Consider the following 26575-nt stretch of genomic DNA (forward strand, 5'->3'; position numbering starts at 1 on the left):
CTAAAGAAGGGAGTAATAAAGTCACAAGGATATGTGATGAAGGATATGGACTTCCTTTGGAAATGTTTATTATCCAGTTCTACTCCAGAACAACATGTGCACCGTAAAATAAGGGGAGTTAGATTTTAGAATTTGAAAGATAAAAAAATATGTGAAATGAAGTCTGGTGGCTTCTAAAGCATGAACTATGACAAGCTATAGAATAAATAAGTTCTATTTACTATGAAAGCATTATATATAAAAAGGTGTATTAGCCAATGATATAAGAGCCATCTCTATACTGTTTCTTATTATTTGTTCTGGCTGTTCTTAGGTTTATGTTCTGAGAATATCTATCTTCCCCATCCATCCCTTCACCCATCCACATGCCCTTATTAAGTAGGTAAAATCAGGTTAAAACAAATACCAATAGCAGCAGTGATGAGGGGGAAAAGAGGTTTTCAGTTTTCTCAGTGGGGAAAACCCACGATTGATTCATGATAGCTTTCAAAGTCACACACACATTATAAACCTCATCTGCATCCTCGCAGCAGCATGGTGTCTGCAATAATAGAGCACTTGGCAGGAACAGGACTGAGGGGTGGAATGGTTCTTTCAGTTTGAGTTGTCATCACTAAGCAGCTGGAGTGGCCACATCCCTTTGGGACCGCTTACTCTAGAGCTTCATTTCTAAAATACAAGGGGATAGCTACAAACCACAGTTCAAGAAAGAGACCTATAAAACCTGGGCCAGGTGCCAAGAGCTATCCATTATAGAAATCTATGCTATTTACTAGTTCAAAAAATTATTTTAAATAATATGGGGGGTTAGTCTACAGTGTTTTACATTTGAATCAACTATTTAAATTGGAAATTTTTATTTTTACAAATCTAAGAACTTTTATTTATTTATTTATTTATTTATTTATTTATTTATTGTTTTGTTTTTAATGTATTTATTCATTTGAGAGAGAGAGAACACACATCAGCAGGGAAGGGACAGAGGGAGAGAATCTCCAGCAGACTGTGCTGAGCATGGAGCCCAATGTGGGGCTTGATCTCACAACCCCAAGATCATGACCTGAGTCAGACAAGAGTCTGACACTTAACCGACTGAGACACCCAGTGCCCTCTTTTAAGAACTTTTAAAGTCACTAAGAAGATATCCAATAAGTTTATCTAAAGGAAAATTTTGTTGAGAAATGAAGGGAGAAAAGGATATCATTATCTTGGTACCCAAGAAAAGGTATGAGACTGAGTAGGACATTTATTACAGAATTAACTTCAACCTAAAATCATCCAGATCTTATTCTTCGTAAGAAAATGAAGAATTAAAAAAAAAACAAACTGATTTTATGCCAACCTAAAACAAAACAAAAATGCCATGGGTGAGCACGGTAGTACCCACATGCTGGGGCAATGTTTGTAAGGTTTGTTTAATATCTTTTCCTCAGATGCTTCACCAGTAACTTTTGATGATTTATGCAGACAAATAGTTTGTTTACTACATTTATATGAGCTATACCAATTTGATAACAATTTTGAAGGAGTTATAAGTCAGTTACCACACTTAGCACAGTTGTCAAATCTCTAAATCTTCTAACCTATCCTTCCTATAGAGCACTACTAAAATTCTCCATAGGATGTTAATAAAATTTAGATTGGGGAAGAAAGAAGGGAAGTGAATTCAGAATTAAGTTTATTTAAAAGAGTCTTTTTTATAACCTTTTTTTAAAAGATGCAAATGTAATCTGATAGACCAGGAAGCTCTAACATATGGGGGAGTAGGGTTATTTGTACTAAAAAGTTCTTTGTACAAAAAGTTTAGGGTGTTAACACATACACATGTAAAGGTTAATATGCATGACAAGTTGGAACTGTATATTCACATTTTTATATTTCAACTTTGGACTTCTTGAGTTAAATCCAGGAGAGTTATACCAAAATTTAGCAAAAGTACTGTCTCAGAAAAATACAGAGATTTACAGTTTCAAGCTGAAAGCAGGCAAGACACTATTTTTCATCCCCCACACCCCCCTAAAGGGAAATTATTTTTGTATCATTCTTTGTAAAAAGTATTTTTACAAGGCAAGTAGTAACAATGGAGTGCTCTGACATGCTGCCAGCATTCAGAGAGATTTAAAGGTATGGTCACGGCACAGCTACAAACCATATTTTAAAAGGGTTGGAAGCTGCCGTTTTATAACAAGGATATACTTATATGGACTTAAGCACGGGCCTCTGTTACAGGATTCCACGCAAGGATTAATCCATTTATGGTGGGAAATTTTTAGTTTTCAGCCAGCCCTAAACCAATCAAATTCTCTGGACAGATGTGTGCTATATTCAAGTAACACTTTTCTTACAAAATGCTACTATCTCAATAGAAGGATTTATCAAAGATAAAAGACTCATTCTATTACTTACATGATGAATAACTATTATTCTAATGATATTACTATACTTTCAAAATGAAATGAATGACTATAAATTCAAAATCTTGGGTTTGTGTCCTAACATCTCATAAATATTTTTAGCTCTAGATATTATTTGGAAGTGTGTCCAGAAGACAGCAGTTCTTATTGAGTAAAAATCAGACATCCTCAACCTTTTATTTTTCTCTAGTCTAGTCATTACTGATGCAGTGAAGAAAGAGAGAGCTCACAGTTAAAGCATCATTGTCCACAAAGATGTATATGTCACAAAAGCACCACACTGTACAGAAGACAGCCTGATGTTGCCCCCAAAGGTCACTGATCACGAGCCTAGGAACATGGGTTTTAGCTTGTGTTCTGCCTTGTAAAAGGTGGTGTGATGAGGAAAATTTTGGCAAAAAATTTGGGTCCAAATTCCAGCTCTGCTGTCTATTAGCCGTGGCTCTAGTAAGTCATTTAATTTCCCTAAATCTTTGATTTCTCATATATAAAATGGAATACTATCACTTACCTCAAATATTATCACTTACACGAATTATGAAGATTTGTTACAATCAGGGGCATAAAATGCTGTGGTAAGCAGAATTCTAAGATGGCCCCTCTGACCTGTACCTTCTGGTGTTACCCCCATGATTATGTTACTATGTATGACAAAGGGAGATTACCCAGGTGTACCAAATCTAATCACATGAGCCCTTTGAAAACATAAATTTTCTCTGGCTGGGCACAGAAGAGGAAGCCTTGAGAGATTTAAGGCACAGAAGGATTCTAAACGCTGTTAGTGACTTTGAAGACAGAGGTGGCCTTGTGCCAAGGAATGTGGGCCGCTCCTAGAAGCTGGGAACAGCCCCTGACTGACAGCCAGCAAAGAAACAGGGACAACCTATAACCACAGGAAATGAAGGAAATGAATTCTACCAACATCACAAATGAGTCTAGAAGCAAATTCTGACCCCACTTTCCAGATTAGAGCCCAACCTGGCCAAAACCTGCTTTCAACCTTTTGAAATCCTAAGCAGAGAATCCAGCTAAGACTGCCTTGTTTTCTCGCCTAAAGCATAAATGGAATCCATTAATAAGTATTGTTTTAACCTGCTAAATTTGTAGTAATTTTGTTATGCAGCAATAGAAAATCATTACAAGTGCTTATTAGTGTGTGACACATAGGAAATTTCATAAACTATATTTCCTATTAATATCTAATAGGCTCAGACAAGTCATTTTAACTTCCTTGGGTCTTAGGTCTTTGATCTAAAAAATAAGATCTGACTAGCTAAGTTCCAAGTTCCCACTCTAAACTTCCATAAGTCTAAGAATTCATTTTTAGATGAATTCTCATTAATTCATTTTCACAACTGTTGTAACACACCTTGAACAGGCAATCATGCCTGCTGGATCACTTCCTTTCACTCTCCAGATCCATTCTGCACCCTTCTGCACAGTACCCTGAGCCATGCTCTAGGAGGCTGTCCCCAGCATTGGAAGATACCAGCAGGAAATCTGAGTGATGAAGAACAGTGAGGTCTAAGGATTTATTTCCTGGCTTCCTACAAGTGTACAAGGTGCTCAGGCTGAAAATGACCCTTACTTTACTTGGGGATATGTAGAAGCAGGGAAGAAGGTGCCAAGGACTAAAATGTGCCACCCCAATCCCCTGATTCGTATGTTGAGGCCCTAACCCCTAGTGTGATGTATTTGTAGATACAGCTTTTGGGAAGTAAATTTAAATGAGGTCATAAGAGTAGGGCCCTAATCTGATAGGGTTGGTGGCCTTGTAAGAAGATGAAGAGAGAAATCTCCATGTGCATGCACAGAGATACATGAGGACACAGAGGGAAGGAGGCTGTCTGCAGCAAGAAGAGGTTTCTCACAGAACCCAGCCATGCTCTGATACTGAACTTCTTGCACTTCCAGCCTCCAGAACTAGAATACACTATGTCTCTATTGTTTCAGCCATCCAGTCTGTGGGATTTTGCTATGGGAGCCTGAGCTGACCTAGACAGGTAGTAAGGTAGAGTTCTCAGAGGTAATGCTTGAACTGAGACTGGAAGAATAGGAAGGACTTTTTGTTTCATAATTGTAAGATGTAGTGTCTTTCCAGCTAAAAGAAACATACACACACACACACACATGAAAAAACCTATAAGAATTTCAGGGAACAGAATGTAGCTCAGCAGCTGATGCACAGAGTGCTTAGAAGGGAAGTGGGAGAGGAGACTAGACAAGCAAGCAGGAGTTGAGGTTTGAGGTCAAAGATTTTGCCTAAAGGATCAAGCCCAGTGGGAAAGCAATGAAGGTTCTTAAGCTATTGGGAAGTACACAGTTGTATCCGTTTTCAAGATCATTCTATGGCTGCGTGGAAACAGACTGCTAAAAAGTGCAGAATAATTTAGCTCTGACTTTTATAATGTGCCCCATGAAGCCCTAAGTGTCCTAGAAGTCAACGGTTACCATGAAGATGGAAGAGGAAGGAAGCTCAGTGGACAGGATCCTAGGGCTTTATGTCCACTTTAATCACAGCAGTTCTATGGCCCTGGACCAGACCTGGAATGTTCATTACACTGAGGACAACTGGCCTAGCATATTTTACTTCAATGACTGTACTAAAAATGGCTCATCTGGAGGTCAAAGGCACTTGCCCTCTAGCCTTCCAGTTATGGAGAAAAAGTCAGGGAATTATCAAGAATTTTGAGAGAGAAATGTGTCTGGATTCATGCCAGGAATAAGACAGAACTACTAAGTAATATCTTCTGGACAAATCGTATAAAACTCAAGTGAGGTTGGAGACTGGCAGAACTTTAGTCTATTAGGGCTCCTAACAGATTCTCAGAGTATACCAAGGTAAGTAAATAGAAAAATTAAAATTAAAAAGTGATTTTCGTGATACAGAAGTCAGCTCTTCTCTGACATTTTTATCTGAAATTCTCAGATTATAGTCTGGATAGACTAGGAGAGAAGAGAAGAGAATACAGTCTACAATAGAAAAATTATATAGCACAAACAAGAATTACTCTAACCTTCTGCTTTAGAGAAAAGATGCTATCACTTAGGAATGCTACCACTTAGGAATGAGCTTGAAAAATGTCATTAGCAGTTTTTGGCAACTGTAGTCAACATAAAAAGATTATTTTGATTGTACAGTAAGAATCATGCCCAGCAGAGGGCAGTGCGACTCTCTACACAGCGACAAGTAAATGGTGTGCACCTTATGAGCTAAAGTATTCTAATCCATGCAATCTATTTTGTGTCGAGTAACTTTACCTTTCAAAACCATAACTGACATGCTGCCTAACTGCTATGTCCCTTGAAAAGGGGGCACAGAGAAGAGCCATGAAAGTCTTGTAGTTAAAAACCTTGTAATTAAAAACCTCCCTGGAAAATTTTAGCTCCCTACAAATAAAGACCTGTACCATCAATTCTCGGCAAGCTGAGGTTTCTGTTGCCCTCACTATTTATTTATTTATTTATTAAGATTTTATTTATTTATTTGACAGATCACAGTAGGCAGAGAGGCACGAGGGGCTTGATCCCAGAACCCTGGGATCACAACCTGAGCTGAAGGCAGAGGCTTTAACCCATTAAGCCACCCAGGCATCCTTGCCTTCGCTACTTAAAACTGTCTTTGTTTCCTAAAACTTGCTAAATGAACTAACTTTAAAAAGAGCCTAATATCTCAAATTTTGTTTACATTCTCCTTTACTTACATTGTATACACTCCCAATAGCAGATTAAATTTTTTATTCTAGAGTTTTCTATGGAAATATGCAGTACAGAAGTGGTTCTCAAGTGATATTTACTCTAATAAGGCGTCTGCCATCCTAATAATGTATAGTTGATGACTAACTTTTTATCCTCATCCTAATGATGTATAGTTGATGACTTTTTTCTTCTAACAATAACATGCTGATTCTAACTTTGAACAGATTTATAAACTACTATTACAGTCCTTGACAGCCACTGATGAACAACACTTATATTCTTTATAAGAACAGGTTTAAAATAGTAATTTTTAGATTTATATGACCTACTATCACTTTAAAATATGTGAATAAGGTCTACACAAAATTCACATTTTTGTTTTCAAAAATTCACATTTTTGATCCACTAACATTTGTCTGCCATGTATGTGCACTTGAGTCAAGCCAAGACCATGGAAATGAATTTTTTTTTAATTTAAGTGTTTCAAAGTTTCTCAGTAGTAAATTTATAGCTGAAAATTTCGAAGAGCCCTTACGTTCAAGTCTACGTCCTGGCAACTAGCACATGAATGCTTAATTAACCATATTTATTGTTTATTGCAAATATACAGATAAGATGTGCAAAGTTACCAGTTTTAAAGAAAAGAATAATAATTAAAATAAACAGTGACAGATTACCATAAACTTATTTGCCACTCAGAAAAGAGACATATTCAGTAATCTAAACTCACAGGAAATCTGAAGGACAGCAAATAAACAATTCCAAATAGAGTTACTATGATCTGATTAGCTCAGTCACACTTAATGATAGGAAGAAAAAATAGATTTATTTTTTTATTTATTTCTTAGAAAAGACTATGACAGATCTACCTCTACCTCTAGCAACCAGGCTAGAGAATTTGCAAGAGATCTCCACTGCCTGAGGAAGCAGTGTCAAAGAGCAGAAATTATTCATGTGGTTGTAATTTTTAGAACATTACCTCCAGAAGTGTAGTTCAAATCCTTCACATTTTTCTTTGCATTTTAAACAGGGGGCTCCAAATCCTTGCTCATGACCTAAGCCCATCTGTTAAGGAGAAAACAATGTGTATTATAATAGTTTTTTAAAAATCTTATAAATTCAATAAATTCCACTTACCACTCCTATTGCTATAATTTCAAACAAATCTTTTATGAGTATCATATTATTTGGTTAATGATGACACCGGGATACGGATATGGGGACTAGAAATATCTACACAACATACCTTTAATTCTTATTGGCTTTTTCATGAAAAGCACCAGAATACAACTGTGTAGAAGACTATAAATACTGCAAGTTGCAAAAAAGTCATAAATTTATCTCTTTGGCTACTACATGTCCTGTATACAATAGGAACAGGGAGCAAAAAGCCAGAGCTCGGAAAGCAAGTCTGCCCCCAATTAACATATTTTGCAGCAAACAAGGAATATGAAAAAGATATTAGGAATTATGATTAAAATAATATTATTTCATTTTATTATTTACTATTAATTTATTTTATTAATATATGATCAATTTTATAATTTATAATATCACATTTATTATATTCAAAATATTATTATAAGTATAATAATAATAGCAACGAGCATATATTGAATGCCAGAAATAGAAGTAAGCACTTACCTAAATCTTAAAACATCTCATAAAATGCTTATAAAGTAGGCAATATTATTCTCTATTTTAGAAATGACAACTGAAATTCAGAGAGGTTACAGAACTTGTTTAAGCTCAAAGTATAAATAAATGGTAGGGAAGTGATCTGGGTCCAGGTCTTTCTGACTCTGAAGCCTGTGCTTTTATGCCTAGGGTGGGAATAGAAGGGATGTACTATTGCCCTTATTATAGCAAACTATTTTTTTAATCATATTAAATAATAATTCTTGGGAACTTGCTGAGACATGACTTAATAAACAGAAAAGGAGAAGGTGCAGATGAGGGAAGGACACAAGAAGGTCATGAAAGCTCTTTTACCAAACTATTGATATTAGAGTAAAAAAGACCAGCCTACTTTACATCAGCACATCGGCAAATCACCAGTGACCAGGTCACTCTGTATTTTAAATATCACATCAGTGACTGCTGACAAATTCGTTACCACCTAGTGCCTGGAGTAAGAGTTCAAGTTGTATTTTTGCTATGCAATCCAAACCACTCTGTTACTTGTTCCTTGAAAGATCAGTCTGACCATGCCCTCAAGTTTAGATGAAGCTCTTCCTTTTTTTCTGAAGAAAATGACCACATCCTCTTACCATAACTAAGGTCTACCCAGCTGCTCAGGAGAAACAACATTAATTTTAAGTCAGGTCATCTCAAGCATACTCTCTAAAGGTGATAAAAATCTGTCCAGTACTAAATAAACTTCATCACTTTTGCCATGTCCCCATTACCAATCTTAAAAACATTTTGAAGTTGTAGGTTTTAATACTAGGTGACACTTTCTCTTGCTTGCTTGTTTGTTTTCTTGCCTTTTTTTAGGGAATCAAATTGTTTCCTTGTCACTGATGATCACAGCTCACAGTACAGAAATAAAGTAGTTTAAGCAAAAGAGAGAGAAACCCATTATTTGAATTTTCTTTTCTAAGATTCTATTTATTTATTTGAGAGAGAGAGAACATGAAGCTGGTGGTAGCTAGATGCTGGACTTGATCCCCGCACCCAGGCATCATGACCTGAGCTGAAGGCAGACACTTAACTGACTGAGCCACCCAGGCACCCCTGAGTTTTCTGGTCTTTGTAAGGAATGTGATTAAAGAGTTTTCTCCATTACAATATCCAGACTGAAATGAATGGCAAATCTAAAAAAGGGTACTCTTTTTTAAGCTCTTTCTAATTTTCCATTACAGGAAAGTTAACAATCCTGAATTTACCAGGTATATGGATTTCCTTCATAGGGTGTTTCATGTATTCCTACCAAACTCTGATCCCAAATAAAAATTAAGATGACATTATTAAGGCTTAATCATAGTTTAGCTTAAATCAGCTGCTTCTAAACTCTCCTGTATATAATTCACAGTAAGAAATACAGTTTATCTAATAACTGAGATATGCACCTACACATTAAATTAAATGTCCACAAATTCCTACCTGCTTTCAAATCTGAATCACCTGGACTGAGCAACTCTGACCTTAATAAAATACTGCAACCATACTGGAAAAATAGCACCTCATTCTTAATTCTGAATGGAACTTGGAAGCTTAGCTAATATAACTAGAACCCCAATTAGTCAGCAGAGGTTTTACACTTAAGGTCCAGTGCTGTTCATTGCCAACTTAGAAAGTCAGCATTGGAAAGGGGCAAATTGTTTCTTTCCTACCTGCTTTTTATCTTTTTACAATAGTGATCGGTTTACCTATAGAATTATTAAAACTGGTGATGTTTCATGAATGTATCTTCTAAAGTGGCCCACATATTCTTACTGCTGGACAGGTCTAGGCATCCCCCTGATGTAAGAGGCCAGGAAACTCAAATCAAGAGGAGGGCAGTTGATGGCACAGCCAGTCAACAGCTTGCTAACCTGACACTCCTCATCAGGCCAGTACTCCACTGCGCTGCGGGTGGACCTCCGCAGATCATCTGGGGCAAGCCCTTCAGTTTCCCAAAGATTCCCTGGCCCATTTCTGCTTCAAGGAAAAGGATTACAAGGCTCTAAATGCAGATGACTGAGAGCTTTAGAATGGGAACGTACAAATGTGTCAGGAAGGCTGGGGAAGCTCTTTGGAACAAATGGTGTTTGAACGGAGCTGAAAGGATGAGCAGCACCTGACTCAGCAGAGAGAAGAAAAAGCACATTTAAGGCAGAGGGGACACCTGATGTCAAGTCTGTGGCAGAAGAGGGCATTGTTAGAGCTGGGACACCTTAGGGCACTCGAAAGGTGATCAAATCAGACTTGCAGCAGGCTGGAGTGGGCTTTTTTTTTTTTTTTTTTCTTTCTCCTTTTCTTTTCCTTCTCCCAAGGAAGAAATAATCTTCTGAGGATGAGACTCGTAAGGAACAAGCACTGGAGGAAAGCCATGCAGGCAATGGAGGGAGCAAGAGCACCCCTCAAGCTTGGCTAGCTGTGCCACAGAGCCCCCTCTGTGGAGACCAGGAACCTGGCTCTGAACAAAGCAGTCATTTGAGGAGAGGGTTCTGCAGCCTACCCCAGAGAGCTCAGAAAGCACTGCTCCAGGGTCCCGCATGCCACCCCTCCCCCCACCCTGGTTGAGCCTGAAAGGCCAATGAAATCTCTATCTCTATCTATCTCTATCTAACCTCGATAGATTTAGGCAGATCATGACTACGTGAAGAGAGTGGCCCTCCCACCTTTCCAAACACAAAACTTTCATTTTCCCTAAATGCTCAGACACAAGGAGGAGGCGAATCTGAAAATATCACAGAGAAGGAACGAGTAAATGAAAGAGAGTGGAATGAGATCACAGCAATCTGATACACTCTCCTGCCATAATTCAATGAAAGCAGTTCTAATTAAAAATAACATACAAATGAAAAAGACATCTAGCGCTCAAAACCATTGTTCATAGCTAAAGGGATTAGAGAGATTCAGACTGGAAATAAAGTTGTTTTCCTAGAGGAATTTCATTAAATTATTTTATAGCTAGTAAGTATTTAACTATAAAACTTGAACTTCTTGAAACCCAGCGATAAAGATCTCTAACTTATGCCACTTCTTGGGTGAGACCTTCTTCCATATTCTGACTCTCTTTATCAACCTCTGTTAGGCTAAAAAGGCACAATGCCACTAATAACAAAGATACATGGTTCATACTCTAGTGTTTTCCCTAGTGTTTGCCCAGGCCCACACCTAGAATGCAATGTGTTCTCTAATCCTGTTAATTCCGATTTATATGAGAAAATTGCACCAGAGCGGACATATCTCTACTGGTGTGAGGCAAACTTCTGTTTCTGTTTCTACCACAACTTTGGCATTTAGGCATCTGCTATCCTTCCCTTCACAAGTCAAACATATTTCAGATGAAGGAAAGTGTGCTCATTCTACTCAATAACAAAATGAGTTTCCGAGCCAGAGCTGCCTCAGGCACAGTTTCTCGGGTCCTATTCCCAGGCCTCTTTGGGCAGAGGTCACAGGAGCTGGGATTCCCCCAACTCTTCCAAATCTTAGCCCAAGGGTCTGGAACTCCATTATCCTCAGCCAGTTTCTCTCCCTCCTTCACTTTTGTGTTCAGGATTCCCTGAAGTGCAGGATCCCAGATTCTTCTCCCTATATCTCTTCCATCTCCTTTATCCTCAGCACAGGCTGCACCTTCTGGTTAGCATCTTTGTGTCCTCAAGGGCCCTGGCTGCGACTCTTAGATATCCAGATCATATAGGTTAGATTCTGCCCAGGCATCTGGGCTTGAGTATTCTTGGGGAGAGGTAAGTACAGGGAAGGCGTTATTTAATGATACCCAGGATGTGTGCAGGGGAATGTGGGAGGGAGTGGTGAAAGGGAGAGGGCACCCAGAATGTACTGGCTCCTCAACTAAGGCAAGTGAAGCTAAATGAAGTCCAGAACCCTGGACTAATAAAAACACCAAGACATGTGTGTTCACATGTAATAACATGTTGTGAGAATTAGCTATGCCAGGTATTAAGGAAATGATCAAGATCTACATGGCTAACCAGAGAACTGAAAATGCAAAAAGAGCACTGAAAGGAGTCAGGAAAACTGTGATCTGGTCCCAAGATGTCACTGCCAAGTCCAATGATTTCAGAAGTCATTTTTCTTCTCTGAGCTTCTTCATGTAGACAATGAAGGAACTGAGTTAGATCAATTCTAACAAACTTTTAATTCTAAAATTATGACTGCAAATCTGGTTTCAGATTAACTTGATCTGAATTTGTTATTTGGCATGGTTTTCTGCTCAACATTTAAAAAATAGACAATGGTCATTTGAGAAAGCTAATAGATTATTGGCTCCTATAGGTCAGAATCATTTGGAATTCAGTTTGGAAGAGTAGTTTATAAAGGAAACAAAAAATTTAAGTTCTGAGGGATAAGACATAGTTCTGTTGCATGTAATTATTTTAGCAGCAAATGTGATATGGTATTCCCTGCAGAGTCAACACTTGGTGCGTTAAAAAAACATGTTTTTCATAAGCACACAGGTCCCAAAGCTCTCTACTTACTTCATATAATTTTAGTAACACTTTCTGGCCAGTATCAATATAAGGATATAATAGATTAATTTCTCTTCAGCATCCAAAAGAGGAAATCCTTTGGGTTGACTATATTTGGAAAAGCTACAGTCAGGCTTTGGGAATACCTATCAAAGTTCTTTCAGAAAATAAAAATGACTCTATAGTATTTATCCTGAAATACTAGTCTTAGACAAATAAGATTTTAAAAATATCCTTAACTAAAGGTTCCAGATCCTGAACTTATATTACCATGATCTATGCCTCAAAACATCCCTTGTCCCCTGCTTATTCTAGGGTAAAAAATGGGAATGGAATCAATTTCTCCATATTCATAATTTCAGGTAACCAGATAGGTTGGCAACATTTCAAGTGACCCTGCTGACCCAGGAAAGAGTATTGTATGTCAGATACTTTAAAGAAAAAAGAAAGGGTAGGGAACATCTGGTATTTCAAACATGGTCTGAATTGATTTGGAGATAATTTGAGTCTGGAAGATATTATGCAGTATTCAGGGTGAGATCATCTGATTCATGCTGTTTTCATAACCAAATTTCCCTCTGGAGCGAAGAATCATATGTGGTTACTAAACAAGCAAGTGTTACTAAGACTTCTTTAATCATTTTGGAATGAAGCAGACCTAGGTAGATTATAGGAAATATACATATCTTCTCTTTCTCTCTGTACATGTGCATGTTATTTACCTACTTATCACATATGCAGACATACATATATTCATATTACAGTCTTAAAGAAGCATTTTAGATCTCGTTCAAACAAATGAATATTCTGAACAAAGGAACAACTTTCCAAAAAAATAATTTCTCTTAGCACATGGCTCTTTTAAAAACTTGGTGTGATCTGGATCTGGGAAGTTCCCCCAACCTGAATCTATTTGAATTTCAATTTAAATTGTTTTAGAATTTTTGTTCATTGGCTGCTTCCCAATCTCTACCAAGATTTGTAGTACCGACCCCCAACCCCCAGAAAAAGATTAGGTTACACAGAAAACCAAACTTAAATATAAAAACAGAGGCATCCTTCAACTTTGGGGTAGTTTGGTAAATTTCTTAGATGAGAATACAAAGAAATAATTTATGATTAAGAGCTACTATTAATCATTTCTAGCTAAATTGCCTTTTTTTTTTTTTTGCTTGCAAGAACAAAAACTTTCCATCTCTCGTTTAAGTTCAACATACTTAAAAGGAAGAAGGAAGGAAAAAGTTGTCACACTCACTTGGTTGTACAAGCTGGGGCCCAGAGTCCTCCTTGTCCCTGTCTAGCCATGCTAACTATGCTCCAAGTCTTGCTGGTCTCTCCTCTAAAGACTCCATGGTTTATTCCCCTCACCTCCACTCCACTGCTCAGTTTCACACTTCTGTGATGTCAACCTGGGACCACTCTCCTCAATGATCGCTCCCTTTGATGGTGTCTTACTGCCACTCTCAAAATTATTTTAATAAAATCTAAAGATGATCATAACATTCCCCTTGTTAGATGCTTTTACTTAGTTCGATGAATTCCACAGGTCTTAACATGGCAGAGAAGGTTGTTTTCTTTTCTTTTCTTTTTTTTTTAAAGATTTTATTTTATTTATTTGACAGAGAGAGATCACAAGTAGATAGAGAGGCAGGCAGAGAGAGAGAGAGAGAGAGGGAAGCAGGCTCCCTGCTGAGCAGAGAGCCCGATGTGGGACTCGATCCCAGGACCCAGAGATCATGACCTGAGCCGAAGGCAGCAGCTTAACCCACTGAGCCACCCAGGCGCCCCGAGAAGGTTGTTTTCAATCTACGCCTCTCTCTTGTTCCTTCTACTCTCTTCCTCACAAAGCTCTGCTTCCCAAAGGAGCTTCTCCCCTTTGTTGGATCTCATTCCTTCTCCTCCCTCTGGCAAAATCCTACTTTGTACATACCAAACTCAAACATCAGTTACTATGTGATGCCCTTCTTGGACTATTCTCAGCCAAGTACTATATCCCCATTCAGTCTATTACTTAGTCCTTTTTTACTGTGCTATGACTGTTTAACCTCAGTTTACCCCATTAGATTACAAGTTTCTTGTTCATATTTGAATCCTCATGCTTGCCACAGGGCCTAAACTTGAAGAAATACCAGAAAGTTTTATTTAATATTTGCCTTAATTATCTAATGACTTTTAACATAGTACTTTTATCTCACAAGTTCACATAGTACTTTTACCCCAGGAAATCCCATTGGATTTCAAAAAAGAGGAAAAAAAAAAAAAAAAAGCAGCTCTGGTAGGGCTAGTTATTGCCCAGCATGGTTCTAAGATGGATCATCTCACTTCATCCTCGCAACAACCCTATGAAAGTCTCTGAGATACTATTAATTATCATCTGCATTTTCACCCAGATGAAGAAACCAAAGCAGAGAATTTTTAATTTGCCCCAGGTTAATTAACTTAATTTTTAAGTTGCATTGCAGAATGCCTATTCTTAACCATTAGTGCCTAAATGTAGGTCATGAACATGGAGAGATCCTAGAAATAACTACTTAGTAACTTAGTACTACTTAGTAAGTTAGTTTTTTAAAAATGAAAGAAATAGAATATTTAACTTGAGACCAAGGATTATAGCTCAAGAATAGAATAATCAATTAAGGGTCTTTAGTTATAAGATACGACTTATACAGAAGCAAATGGGAATAAAACCCTTCACTGTAGATTCTAGGATTCATTTCCATATTCCTTCAGTTTTTCAGTGCCATAAGTGCAAAGCTAGAGCCCTATATGAATCTGTATGCTAAAATTCACTGTGAGCCAAATGGACCAACATTTTTATTCACACACAGTAGTAAACCATCCCATAGATTATTGTGTTAGGAAAGAAAAGGAAACAAGTGATCTTTCAACCTAAATAGTTTATACTAAATTATATTCTGGAGGTACTGTGTCACTCTTCCTGGAACTTTAACAAATTAAGTACATAACTCCCACTCAATCTGTCCCTACCTTTTTTTTAATATTTTATTTGAATGCGGGGCTCCATCCCAGGACCCTAGGATCATGACCCGAGCCAAAGGCAGAGGCTTTAACCCACTAAGCCACCCAGGCACCCCTGTCCCTACATTTTTTTTTTTTTTAAGATTTTATTTATTTATTTGACAGAGAGAGATCACAAGTAGGCAGAGAGGCAGGCAGAGAGAGAGGAGGAAGCAGGCTCCCCACGGAGCAGAGAGCCTGATGCGGGACTCGATCCCAGGACCCTGAGATCATGACCTGAGCCGAAGGCAGCGGCTTAATCCACTGAGCCACCCAGGCGCCCCTGTCCCTACATTTTTTTAAGGCAGTACCGGAACCAGGTAAGCAACATACGGACTGTCACCAAGGCAACTTGTCTACTTCAGTCTGAGATGTAATCAGGTGACAGAAGATCTCCTAAGACATCTATACAATTCAATAAATATAATTTTTTGACAAAGATCAGAAGTAGATCCTGCTGCTTTTTTCTAGTTCTGATAGGATACCTTGAAACATTTCTAACTATGCTTTTTCTTCATGAGCAGTGGTGATTGTGATGGTGGAGCTAAAAGTACCTCCACCACCATTTGTTAAGGTGTTAGCGCAGCCAGGCACAGCACATATACCATCCTATTCAGTTCCAGACAAGCTATGGCAAAGTGTTTTCTTTTCTGTTTCACAAAGAAGGGAAGTAGGACTTGGACAGATTGAGTAATTTGTCCAAGGCTGCCCAACTAGCAAGTGGCAGAACTGAGACTTGAATCTTAGCAATTATAACTCCAAGTCCTGAGCTCTTTACTCCAAAGCCATCATTTTTTCTTCTCCGAAATGAGAGTTTGAAGATAAATAATAATTTAAATAGGTAATATTTCTCATCTGTAACTTCTCTGGAACATTAGGTTTTGATCTGAAAAACTGTCTATTCCTCACTAGCCAGGAGCCCCTCCTTCCTGGACAAATGTGAGACTGGTTATAAGGAACCTGAATGTCTGCACACCAGCTGCACTAACACTGAAGGCCCTGAGGTGATTATTCACACATGCAGGAAGGCCTGCAAAAGAATGGGGTGCAAGTCAAGGAAAATCTCCAGGGTCCTGACACAAAATAGGTCTCTTCCAATTATATATCAAGAGAAAAAAATGTTTTAAGAGAAACAATGAATCTAAAATATATTTATATCATCCTCTGGAAAAAATAAAATAAATAAAACAATGAAATACAGATGAACAAATTAAATTTCAAAGTTGGAAGATGCTTACTCAAACTATGTAGACTTAACATTAGTACTGAAAATTATTTGCTATGTTATATATCTATTATCTATCTATATATATATTAGCTATATATACATTATATAGAATATATATATACATTATATAGAAAAAAATATATATATATCTCCTATATACACATTACATAGAAGATACCATATAGTGGCCAAGGGTAATATAATGAGGTAAAAATTGAAATAATACTTTTCATTTTTTTCAAACCACTAAACTTCTAGATTTATAATGTTTAATGTCTGTATTTGTTACAAATTACCCCCAAAACTCAGGGCCTGAAATAAACATTATGATCTCACAGTTTCTGTGGGTCAGGCCATCTGGGAGTGGCTTAATGAGGTGAACTGGCTCAGGGCCTCTTGCCACATTGCAATCAGGGGTCAGTTATGGATGCAGTCACATCACAAGGCCCAAATGGGGCCAAGACCCACTTTCAAGCACCCAAGAATGAGAACACCCAAGACAGAAGCCGTGGCCTTTAATCTTGGAAGGCACATATAATCATTTCTGCCATGTTATACTTTTTGGTAGCAATTGGCCAGGTTCAGCTGACACTCAAGGGGAGGGAAATGCACAAGGGTATGAATTCATGTGGTTGTGAATCAAATGGGGGCCATCTTAGAAGCTGCCTTGGGGCACCTGGATGGCTCAGTTGAGTCAGTTAAGCATCGGACCCTTGGTTTTGGCTCAGGTCATGATCTCAGGGTCCTGAGATTAAGCCCTGCACTGGGCTCTGTCCTCAGTGTGGAGTCTGCTTGAGGTTCTCCCCACCCCCCGCTTCCTCTGCCCCTCCCCCTGTTCTCTCTCAACTAAACAAATCTTAAAAAGAAAATAAAAAGCTGTCTTCTACAACCTCTTTTCTGTTTTGATTTTAAATCCAAAGACAAGTGATTTGTGATGAGACAGACATATTACAAAGGGAGGGGATATAGGGTGTGCTTATCTACCACTCATCTTTATTTTTTTTTCCATTTCAAATGTTTAAGTGTCTCTTCACCCAAATGGGCATAGTGAACAGAACTTTGCCACTTCCTTATAAATATTTTTATTCCTCTCGATTTGTTAGCTGTTCACTCAGTCAGGTGCAGGGAACAATCTTCCAGAAGATAAGGTAGAACAGGATTTTTAGTCTCTAAGTCTTATTTTCCATTGATCTCAGCACATATACATACTTTTGGTAATACATATATACATATACATACTGCTTGTGTTTTAGAACACAATCATAAATTGGAATATAAAATGTCAAGTTTGAATAGCAAGAAATTTTCAGAAATCTATTTAAGAGAAAAATTTTACTATTTTTATACTATGCCATAGTCCTCCTTAATAAATACATTAAAAATAGAAAAAAGATTTATATAAACTTTATTCTATTACATAAATTTATTTAATGATAGAGTTAAGGAAAAAAAATTATAGCACTTCTTTGTGATGTCAGAATGCAAATTACTTGATTCCAATTAGGCAGTAGTTATAGTCAGGAGTTCCTAACTGTACCGCTTACCTATTCAAAGCCTAATGTAACCTTAGAGTATTATGAGGGAAAAAATAACTTAGAAAAATCTACACTTATTTTAGGTAAGCAAATGATTAAAAATGTATTGTGTATTCAGTTTATACTAGTTCCTTATAAAACATTTTTCAAACTGACTACTATCAAATTATTTTTATACTATTGCTTAAAAGAAGTTGCTTGAAATGTTCACCAGTAGAATACCTCCTCTGCAGATTCTATTCAAAGAAGGCATTATCCTCAATCTGTTACTTTGAGAGGACAATCCAAGCTATAACAATGTCACAATAACAGGTTATGATTGCTACTGAAATGATTTCTTAATTAGGATCAGCTGAACTCTGGCTCCATGGAAGGACACTGCAATGGTATGTGCTTTTATACACAGCCCTCAAAATCTCCCAATTATTAGCTATAAAAGGGATTTTAAAAATCTGATTCCAAAAAGCATCTGTAGTAGTCCCTTAAAAGAATTTAGCTCACAACAAGCAATCCTAATTTGACCTTGCATCACTACCTCAACAGCTGACTCTAAAAAGTGTATCCCACACATGGCTGTATCTTCAGAGGCTTTTATTAATACTCTGTATGTCCTAAAACTTGAGTGTTGCCATCATTTTTTGCCAGGCCTAAGGGCTATAATATTATTTCTTTAGGAGTAACTTGTTACAACAGATGAATGAGGGTGTGGGGAGGGTAACTATATACTTGTTTTACTTATTGCCCTTAACTGCTTATCTAATCAGAACACATACAGGAAGAGAGCAGAACAGGTGTGCTTTTGCAGAGTGGAGAATGAAGGGAAAGGCTTGAGGCACTGGCTGAGCCATCGAGGAGGCTGCCCATGGGAACAAGAGGGTCCAAAGGAACCTGGAGAGTCAAGGCCAATGGAGAGAAGGCATAGAAAAAGAGGGGGGTGGGGAGGATAAAAAGTACAAAAAAACAGTCTTCTCATTTTCTACTTTAGCCCAGAATTGGCATTCAGGGACATTTAGAAAAAAAAAAAAAAAAGTCCAATAGCACAGACAGGGGTCTTGGAATCTGCATGTTGTCACAAAATTCTTTTTTTTTTTTTAAAGATTTTATTTATTTATTTGACAGAGAGAGATCACAAGTAGACAGAGAGGCAGGCAGAGAGAGAGAGAGGGAAGCAGGCTCGCTGCTGAGCAGAGAGCCCGACGCGGGACTCGATCCCAGGACCCTGAGACCATGACCCGAGCCGAAGGCAGCGGCTCAACCCACTGAGCCACCCAGGCGCCCCTGTCACAAAATTCTTGATGATATATTCAGGTGCCTGTTAAAGGGTTTGAAGTTCTATGCAGAATTTTCTTCCTTCTAGGTTGAATTTCTTGATAGTGATCATGATTCATCTATTTATTGTCTATGTGCAAGCACCACGCTTCGTGCTTTTTAAAATGTCCATTTCAATTATCCTTATACTCCTGAGAGATCAATAATTGTAACCCATTTTCTGATCAAGATCCCAAGGTTTAGAGTGTTAAGTAACTTTGCCAAATTCACCCAGCTTGTAAGTGTCACGGCGAAGAAATGAACCCAGGATTCTAAAGCTGATAACTGCTGCAATTCAGCTTCTCCAAACATTTACTTATTGATGTCAAAGTCTAGTTACCTAAACAAAACTGATCAGGGAACATTAACAGCATTAATAATTAACACTCATTAAGCACTTGCTAACTGTGCTGTTTACATGCATTGCTTTGTTTAATGACAAAATTACCCAATAAGGAAGTATTTTCCATGTTTTATAGATAAGCTCCCTGAAGCTAATAAAGCTAAGAAACTTGTCCAGATTTCTATGGGTGTATCAAACCAGAATTCAAACTAACTGTCTGGAGCCATCAAAGTCTGTTCTGCAGCCCCTAAAGTCCCTAAATGTGCTCCACCAGAGTGGGCAACAGTGGGCCACAGGATGATCCTATCCTCTGGGTTGACTTCATCTGGTCCATGAGAAAGTACCAACAAATAACATCTCTATTGTTTTCACCTGTGACATCTTAAAAGCAATATGGATATTAAGCCATCAAAATCTGTCTTGCCTGACTTTACCTTTAATTTCTCCCAATTTCTCTTGGGTTAATTTTCTATTCTGCTACCAATGGCACTGTCTAACACATAGCAACATTTGAATATTTGTGAAACCTACTTTCAATTTGTTGCAGTAACAGAATTTGTAATTCCTCTTAGAAATCTTTGGCAACTTGCCATTCCCCAGAAAAATGAGCCCTACATTTATTTACATGGAGATCACATGACTTAGGTGGAGTGAATTTGAAGAGGTCTGAGTCTAAAGGCTAACAGAAGAATGCCTAGAATGAGAAAAGGATCCTCTAAAAATCAAGAAAGGGATGCTGCAAGGTTAATTTTGTTTTGTAATTTTTCAAAAGAGCTTTTGAAATGTCAGTAGTCTGGGATACTGTGTAGAATATCTTCTCAGAATAGACTCTGATACATGAGAGATCTTCCGGAAATTATACTTCAGCCTACAAAATTCAACAGTCCCACTTTGACATGTGTGCTAGATTGAAGTAATGATCCCAATTCTTCATTGTCAGGTAGCAGTATTAAACATTCACACCCCTTATTATGCTTAGTGAAATAAGTCAATCAGAGAAAGACAATTATCTTATGATCTCCCTGATATGAGAAGTGGAGAGGCAATGTGAGGGGTTTGGGGGTAGGAAAAGAATAAATGAACAAGATAGGATCGGGAGGGAGACAAGCCACAAGAGACTCTTAATCTCACAAAACAAATGGAGGGTTGCAGGGGGGAGGGGAGTAGAGAGAAGGTGGTGGGGTTATGGACATTGGGGAAGGTATGTGCTATGAAGTGTCTAAACCTGGGGCTAAGTCTGTGATTCACAGACCAGTACCCCTGGGGCTAATAATACATTAAATGTCAATAAAAGAATAAAAAATTATAAAAAAAAATTCACACCCTTGCCATAGCCTCGCAGTCACTAGAATGGACTTCTCCTCTCTTTGACTTGAGTTTGGATACATGACTATTGGAGAATAGCAGAGGTTTAAAATGTGTTCCTACAGTTGGGCATGCCCTCTACCACTCCAGCCTTTATTTGGGGAATGCCATAATCTAAAGAGGATGAAAGATATATGGAGTCAAAGTGGTCCCAACCCACAACCTGGAACCAAACCCAGCCTAAACAAACGAGACCCAAGTGTGAAATTTCCACCTCTACTTCAAGAGATGATACAGTGTAATAAATAAGAATCAGGGTTAGGATGGAGAAACAGATTTTTAACAGCAAGCTCAGTGACACACTTCCACAATTTGAGCCTGTAACTGAGGAAAATCAGAAATTACTGCAGATCATCTACCTTGGCTTTATTTTAGAAGAGTCAAACTGAATATGTTAATGGGGTAAATAACAAAGATTTACTGACTTTTCCCTTTTCACTGACTTTTCTCTTGGTTCATGCTATTTATTCTTCCTGCAGTGCCTTCTTTGCCTAATGAAACCCTCTTTACCCAACAGGAGTTAGTTTAATGTTGTTTCCTCCATAGAACACTCCCAAATCCATCCAAGTTAATTACTGCTGCTTTGGAGACTTAATAGTTGTCAGTATTCCTGTGATTGCAGTGCTACTAAAAAATGCGGCAGTCTGTGAACTACTGGTTATTAGTCTGTGATGAGACATATAAAGAAACAGAGTAAGCTATGAGGGATTATTAGCAATTTGACAGTAATTTTATGGCGATGCAGTTAATTTTTTAACTGGCCTCGTCTTTGTCTTTTTTTCTTTTAGCAATTCATTTTTATTGTTTTCTTTTTAATACTACCCATGAAAGATTCAAAGTTTAAAAAAAAATGGTTCCTCACCACAGCTATTTTGAGCAATCCTGTGTTACAGCACGCACTTCATTCTATCCAGCACTACAGTCAACTTGCATATCTGCCCTACGTATCTGTTCAGTTTGTCTGTCTGCCTTCTTTTACCAACCAAGCTGACATCACAGCGTTTTGGGGATACACACTCAACAAGTGACATTGATAGAAATGGAGTTTTTGTAATCTTACATTTTAAACTGCCCTTTAATATTCTCTATGAAGAACAGAGGGTAACTTTGTTTTGTTTAACCCCCAATTACTTTTATTGTAGGCTTATACCTCATGAAGGAAGAAATATTCTTTACCTTTACTGTGTGACTCACTCTATGAAGACTTTCAGAGATTATACTCAAAGAAACAAAAATCCACCTGACTTATGCAAGATCGTTTTGCAATGAAACATGCTATTACTTTATCTTCAAACAAAGCAAGGGCAAGTTCACTGTGGCTGCAGACTTATTAATAGACTCAGCACCAAGGCATTTGTGCGGGCTCTCAGCCTCTTTTTTGCTAGGCTTGCTGCTTAGGTAAGAAGCTATCCAACAGACCACCTGAAACCTCTCTTACAGTTTTGCACAGTGGTCAGAATGTCGAAATAATAAACACAGGCTGAATCATTTGTGATTTGAGAATGATCCAGCATTTCAGAGATTAAATATATTTGTTAGCAGCAGACTTGTTGTCTTGTGGCAGGTGAGATGTCAGCAGTCCTCAGTGCCTGGCTTCTCAAATACAGCTTCCCTTCATGCCTTGCTCAAACCCAAGAAGCCCTGCATTCTTAGTAGACTACCCAAGGAACAGACAAACTGGAAATTTTAAACTATGCTCTTTTCCGTTTTAGAATATAACCAAAATACAAGCAGCAATACCTGGAATCAACTAATTTTTATAGCTATGTACTTCTCAGTGTGGCAGAAACAAAGTACTTCCACAGCATGTTCTCAAAATATACCTCATGAATTTCTTGTGGTTCTTTTTTCTATCACCTTTTGTTCTTTCCTAATACTTTTGTCATAGGCAATGGGTAGTGATTATAGTAGTTGATTGAGAAGGAAAGAAGAGAGAAGCAATTAAGAAGTCATCTTAGGGGCATGAATTTACATTAGAAAATTATTGTCATGCATACTCTTATCTCTCTAATTCCCTATTATTTATGTAGGGAGTTAAGTATATTGGATACTTAGGGAAAAAACAGGTGAAACAATTCTAAATATGACTGGAGCTCTTTTATAGCAAAGTCAAAGACTAGAGCTGGATAACTGAAACGCATAACCTCTACATTTAATCCTCTAATAACAATGGTTAAGATAAATTTTAATAGATGGACATTTACCCAAAGAGCAGGTGTGAACTTACCAGTTACCAAGTTATTTTTCCTTAAAAATCCTGAAAATCTATGAAGTTTCGATACCTGTTTTCAATTTGGTTAATCTGTTTTCCTCTCCTTGAAAAAGTTGATTTCATAATTCATAATTTATATAATGTTCCCTGAATCTCACCACCTTGTAAAGAACAAAATAATTTCCTGTAGGTACTATATATTAATGATCTAATGAGCAGATTTAAAAAAATCATAGTTTCATGGCAGTAGTTACCAAACAAAGACTAGTAATGACTGTAAACAGAAAACATAATCCAGAGATTATGAGATTAAATTATGAGATTAAAACATAATCCTGAGTGGCTCAGTTGGGGAAGCAGCTGCCTTCAGTTTAGGTCATGATCCCAGAGTCCTGGGGTGGAGTTTCACATCAGGCTCCTTGCTCAGCTGGGAGCCTGCTTCTCCCTCTGCCTGCTGCTCCCTCTGTTTGTACTCGCGCGTGCTTTCTCTCTCTCTCTCTGACAAATAAATAAATAAAATCTTAAAAAAAAAACAAAACCACAACCCAGTAATGACTCTTGTAGGGCATTTCTAACTAGGAAGAAGACTTAGTTTGTGTAACTTTAAAGGTGTAATGTAACTAATTATAGCCTTATCTAGTTATGAGCTTTTTCACATTCTAATATGTAAAAGCTGCTTTCTCATTCCTTTTACATTTGCCAATAAGATAAGAATTCCTAATTACAAAGTTTGCCAAACCAGGAACCAATACTGTGAATTACTACTAAAAATGTCCCTTCTCTGTTAGAATTTTAGTGTATTGCTGATTAGTAAGTAGTATTATGTTATATTATATTATAGTATATTATATTAATGGGTATAATCCCAGTTGTGCTTTTGACCGTTTATTTTGATATTTACTTTTTTGCTCTATCATTCCTTTTAAAAAGTGTAAATTCTGTGACACCAGGTACCTTACCTTTTCTTTTCTTTTCTTTTTTTAAAGATTTATTTATTTGACAGAGAGAGATCAGGAGTAAGCAGAGAGGCAGGCAGAGAGAAAGGAGGAAGCAGGCTCCCCGCTGAGCAGAGAGCCTGATGTGGGGCTTGATCCCAGGACCCTGAGTTCGTGACCTGAGCTGAAGGCAGAGGCTTAACCCACTGAGCCACCCAGGTGCCCCGGGTACCTTACCTTTTCTGCTCATACTACACTCACAAAGTCTAGAACAGTGCTTGGCACATAAAGTACTCATAATTTTTAAATAAATTATCTTAATTTGGGAAAGAACTTTTAAAGACAATAAAAATTCCATTATTTTTTCATTTTCTTATGATTAAATACCGAGGAAAGCGATATATCACAGCTAGGATTATCGGACCTATGCTAATGGAGCTGTTTATTATGCATTTGAAACTTCATACTATACATTTAAAATAAAGTAATTAAACTTAATGTCTTCAAATACTTTACAAATCTTATAAAGGTGAATTAAGTAAAAACAAGTTGCAAAGAGTTAAAATTTATTAAAAATTATTTAATTTATAGGTTTCCTCATGAAATTCACAGAACTGCATAACATTATACACTATACTATTTTATTAAAATCACACATATTTCTATATTCTTGCCTTATGTGATTTCTAAGCACTGTGGAACATTATTACACTTGGTAATTTATCAAAGTCAAAAAGAGTCACAGGGTCTGAAGAAATCTTAGAAATCACTTGATTCCCCTATTGATTTTTATAGATATGGAAACTGAGAACCAAAGTGGCCAACAACACAGACACTAGAGTAGATGAGGATCCACTAACTCAGCTCAGAATGATGTCACTGACATCATACTGATAAATGGAAGTGAGAAAGCTGATATACTACAGATCTCTCCATTCATGACAGGTCTTTACATATACTGGGTGCTTACTGACATCTTCTGTTTTTGGAGCACACTGTGATAATATGGTTTGTAAAAAAAATTAAAAAAAAAACACCTTTGGGGCGCCTGGGTGGCTCAGTGGGTTAAAGCCTCTGCCTTCGGCTCAGGTCATGATCCCGGGGTCGTGGGATCGAGCCCCACATCGGGCTCTCTGCTTGGCGGGTAGCCTGCTTCCTCCTCTCTCTCTCTCTGCCTGCATCTCTGCCTACTTGTGATCTCTGTCAAATAAATAAATAAAATCTTTAAAAAAAAAAAAAAAAAAAAAAAAACACCTTATATTCAAATTAGCGTGGGGCCAAACTGTATTCCTACTTATAGTTCTCAGAACAAAGAACATCGGAAGTAGTCCTCTTTTGTCAATTTATCATTTTCTTCCTACTAAATAGGCCTTTCAGAGTAACCCTTGTTGCTCTCTGATGGCCCATGAGGTTAATTCCATGTTCACAATGCTGGTATAATTCCAGAGCTCAGGGAGAGCCTCGTGAAATAGTTGATCATTTTGGTGTTTGCCATTGCTTCTTAATACATGTTCTTGTATCAAGAACAGGAAATTTAAAACAATAATGATAACAACAACAACAACAAAATAGTTCTCCTCCCAGCACTGATTAATTTTTTTTTTTTTTTTTTTAACTCCCTATTCTTTGCTATCTGGTCTGCTGGTCCAGTGGCACTCTGAGCACTTTGCTGCTGGGGGAAAGAAAGCTTTAGCCTATCAAGCAATGTATGGATAAGGTTTCTATCAGCTCCGCTTCAGCAGGTAGACTGACTCTTCTACAGCCCAACCCATAAGTGCCTTGATACAGTTTCAGTTGTCACTAATACCCCCAAGCACAGAGCCAAATGCTGGGTCGCTATTCAAGGACCATATTTAGTAGCCAGGAGGCAGCATTACCATTGCTCCCAACAAAAGCTGGAACGTTGGAAGAATCCTAAAGGCTATAGTCAAGAATATTATTGGAACTTATAAAATTTCTTTGCCTGTAAAAGTCTCTGAGAAGGACTTTTTCACAATATGTTTATTTTATTTAGACTTTGTGACTGTCCAAAGAATGTCTATGGCAACTTACACTAAACTTACACCCTTATTACTAAAGAGTAAATATACAACATGGATAAAATATAAATAAAATACAGAAAACCAGTAGGGTGGTAATTTTATTGGAATAGAAACCACTTCTTTCAAATAATTCCTTAAAACAAAAAATCTGAAATGCTCTTTTGCTTATTTCTTTTTTTTTTATATTACAGTAATTCATTTAACATATATTTAGCAAACAAGGCAAAGATATAAGAGGACTCAGGGGCTAGAGGACAGGATGGAGAAGAATGGTTCTGAAGACTACGGCTCAAGATCATAGTTAGGTTAATCTGAAACTGCCCGAACCTAAACCTG

General features: G+C 37.5%; 1 protein-coding gene across 1 annotated transcript in view; it reads right to left on the reverse strand.

The window, feature by feature from the left end:
- TES (testin LIM domain protein) overlaps nt 1-26575 on the reverse strand; it is a 47134-nt gene that overhangs the window by 15924 nt on the left and 4635 nt on the right. The window contains exon 2 of the mRNA XM_046021423.1: nt 7093-7178. Within this exon, the coding sequence (XP_045877379.1) occupies nt 7093-7178 (86 nt within the window). The remainder of the gene's footprint in view (nt 1-7092; nt 7179-26575) is intronic.

This window comes from Meles meles, chromosome 10 (genome assembly GCF_922984935.1).
Source record: "Meles meles chromosome 10, mMelMel3.1 paternal haplotype, whole genome shotgun sequence".
In the NCBI taxonomy this organism is placed as follows: Eukaryota; Metazoa; Chordata; class Mammalia; order Carnivora; family Mustelidae; genus Meles; species Meles meles.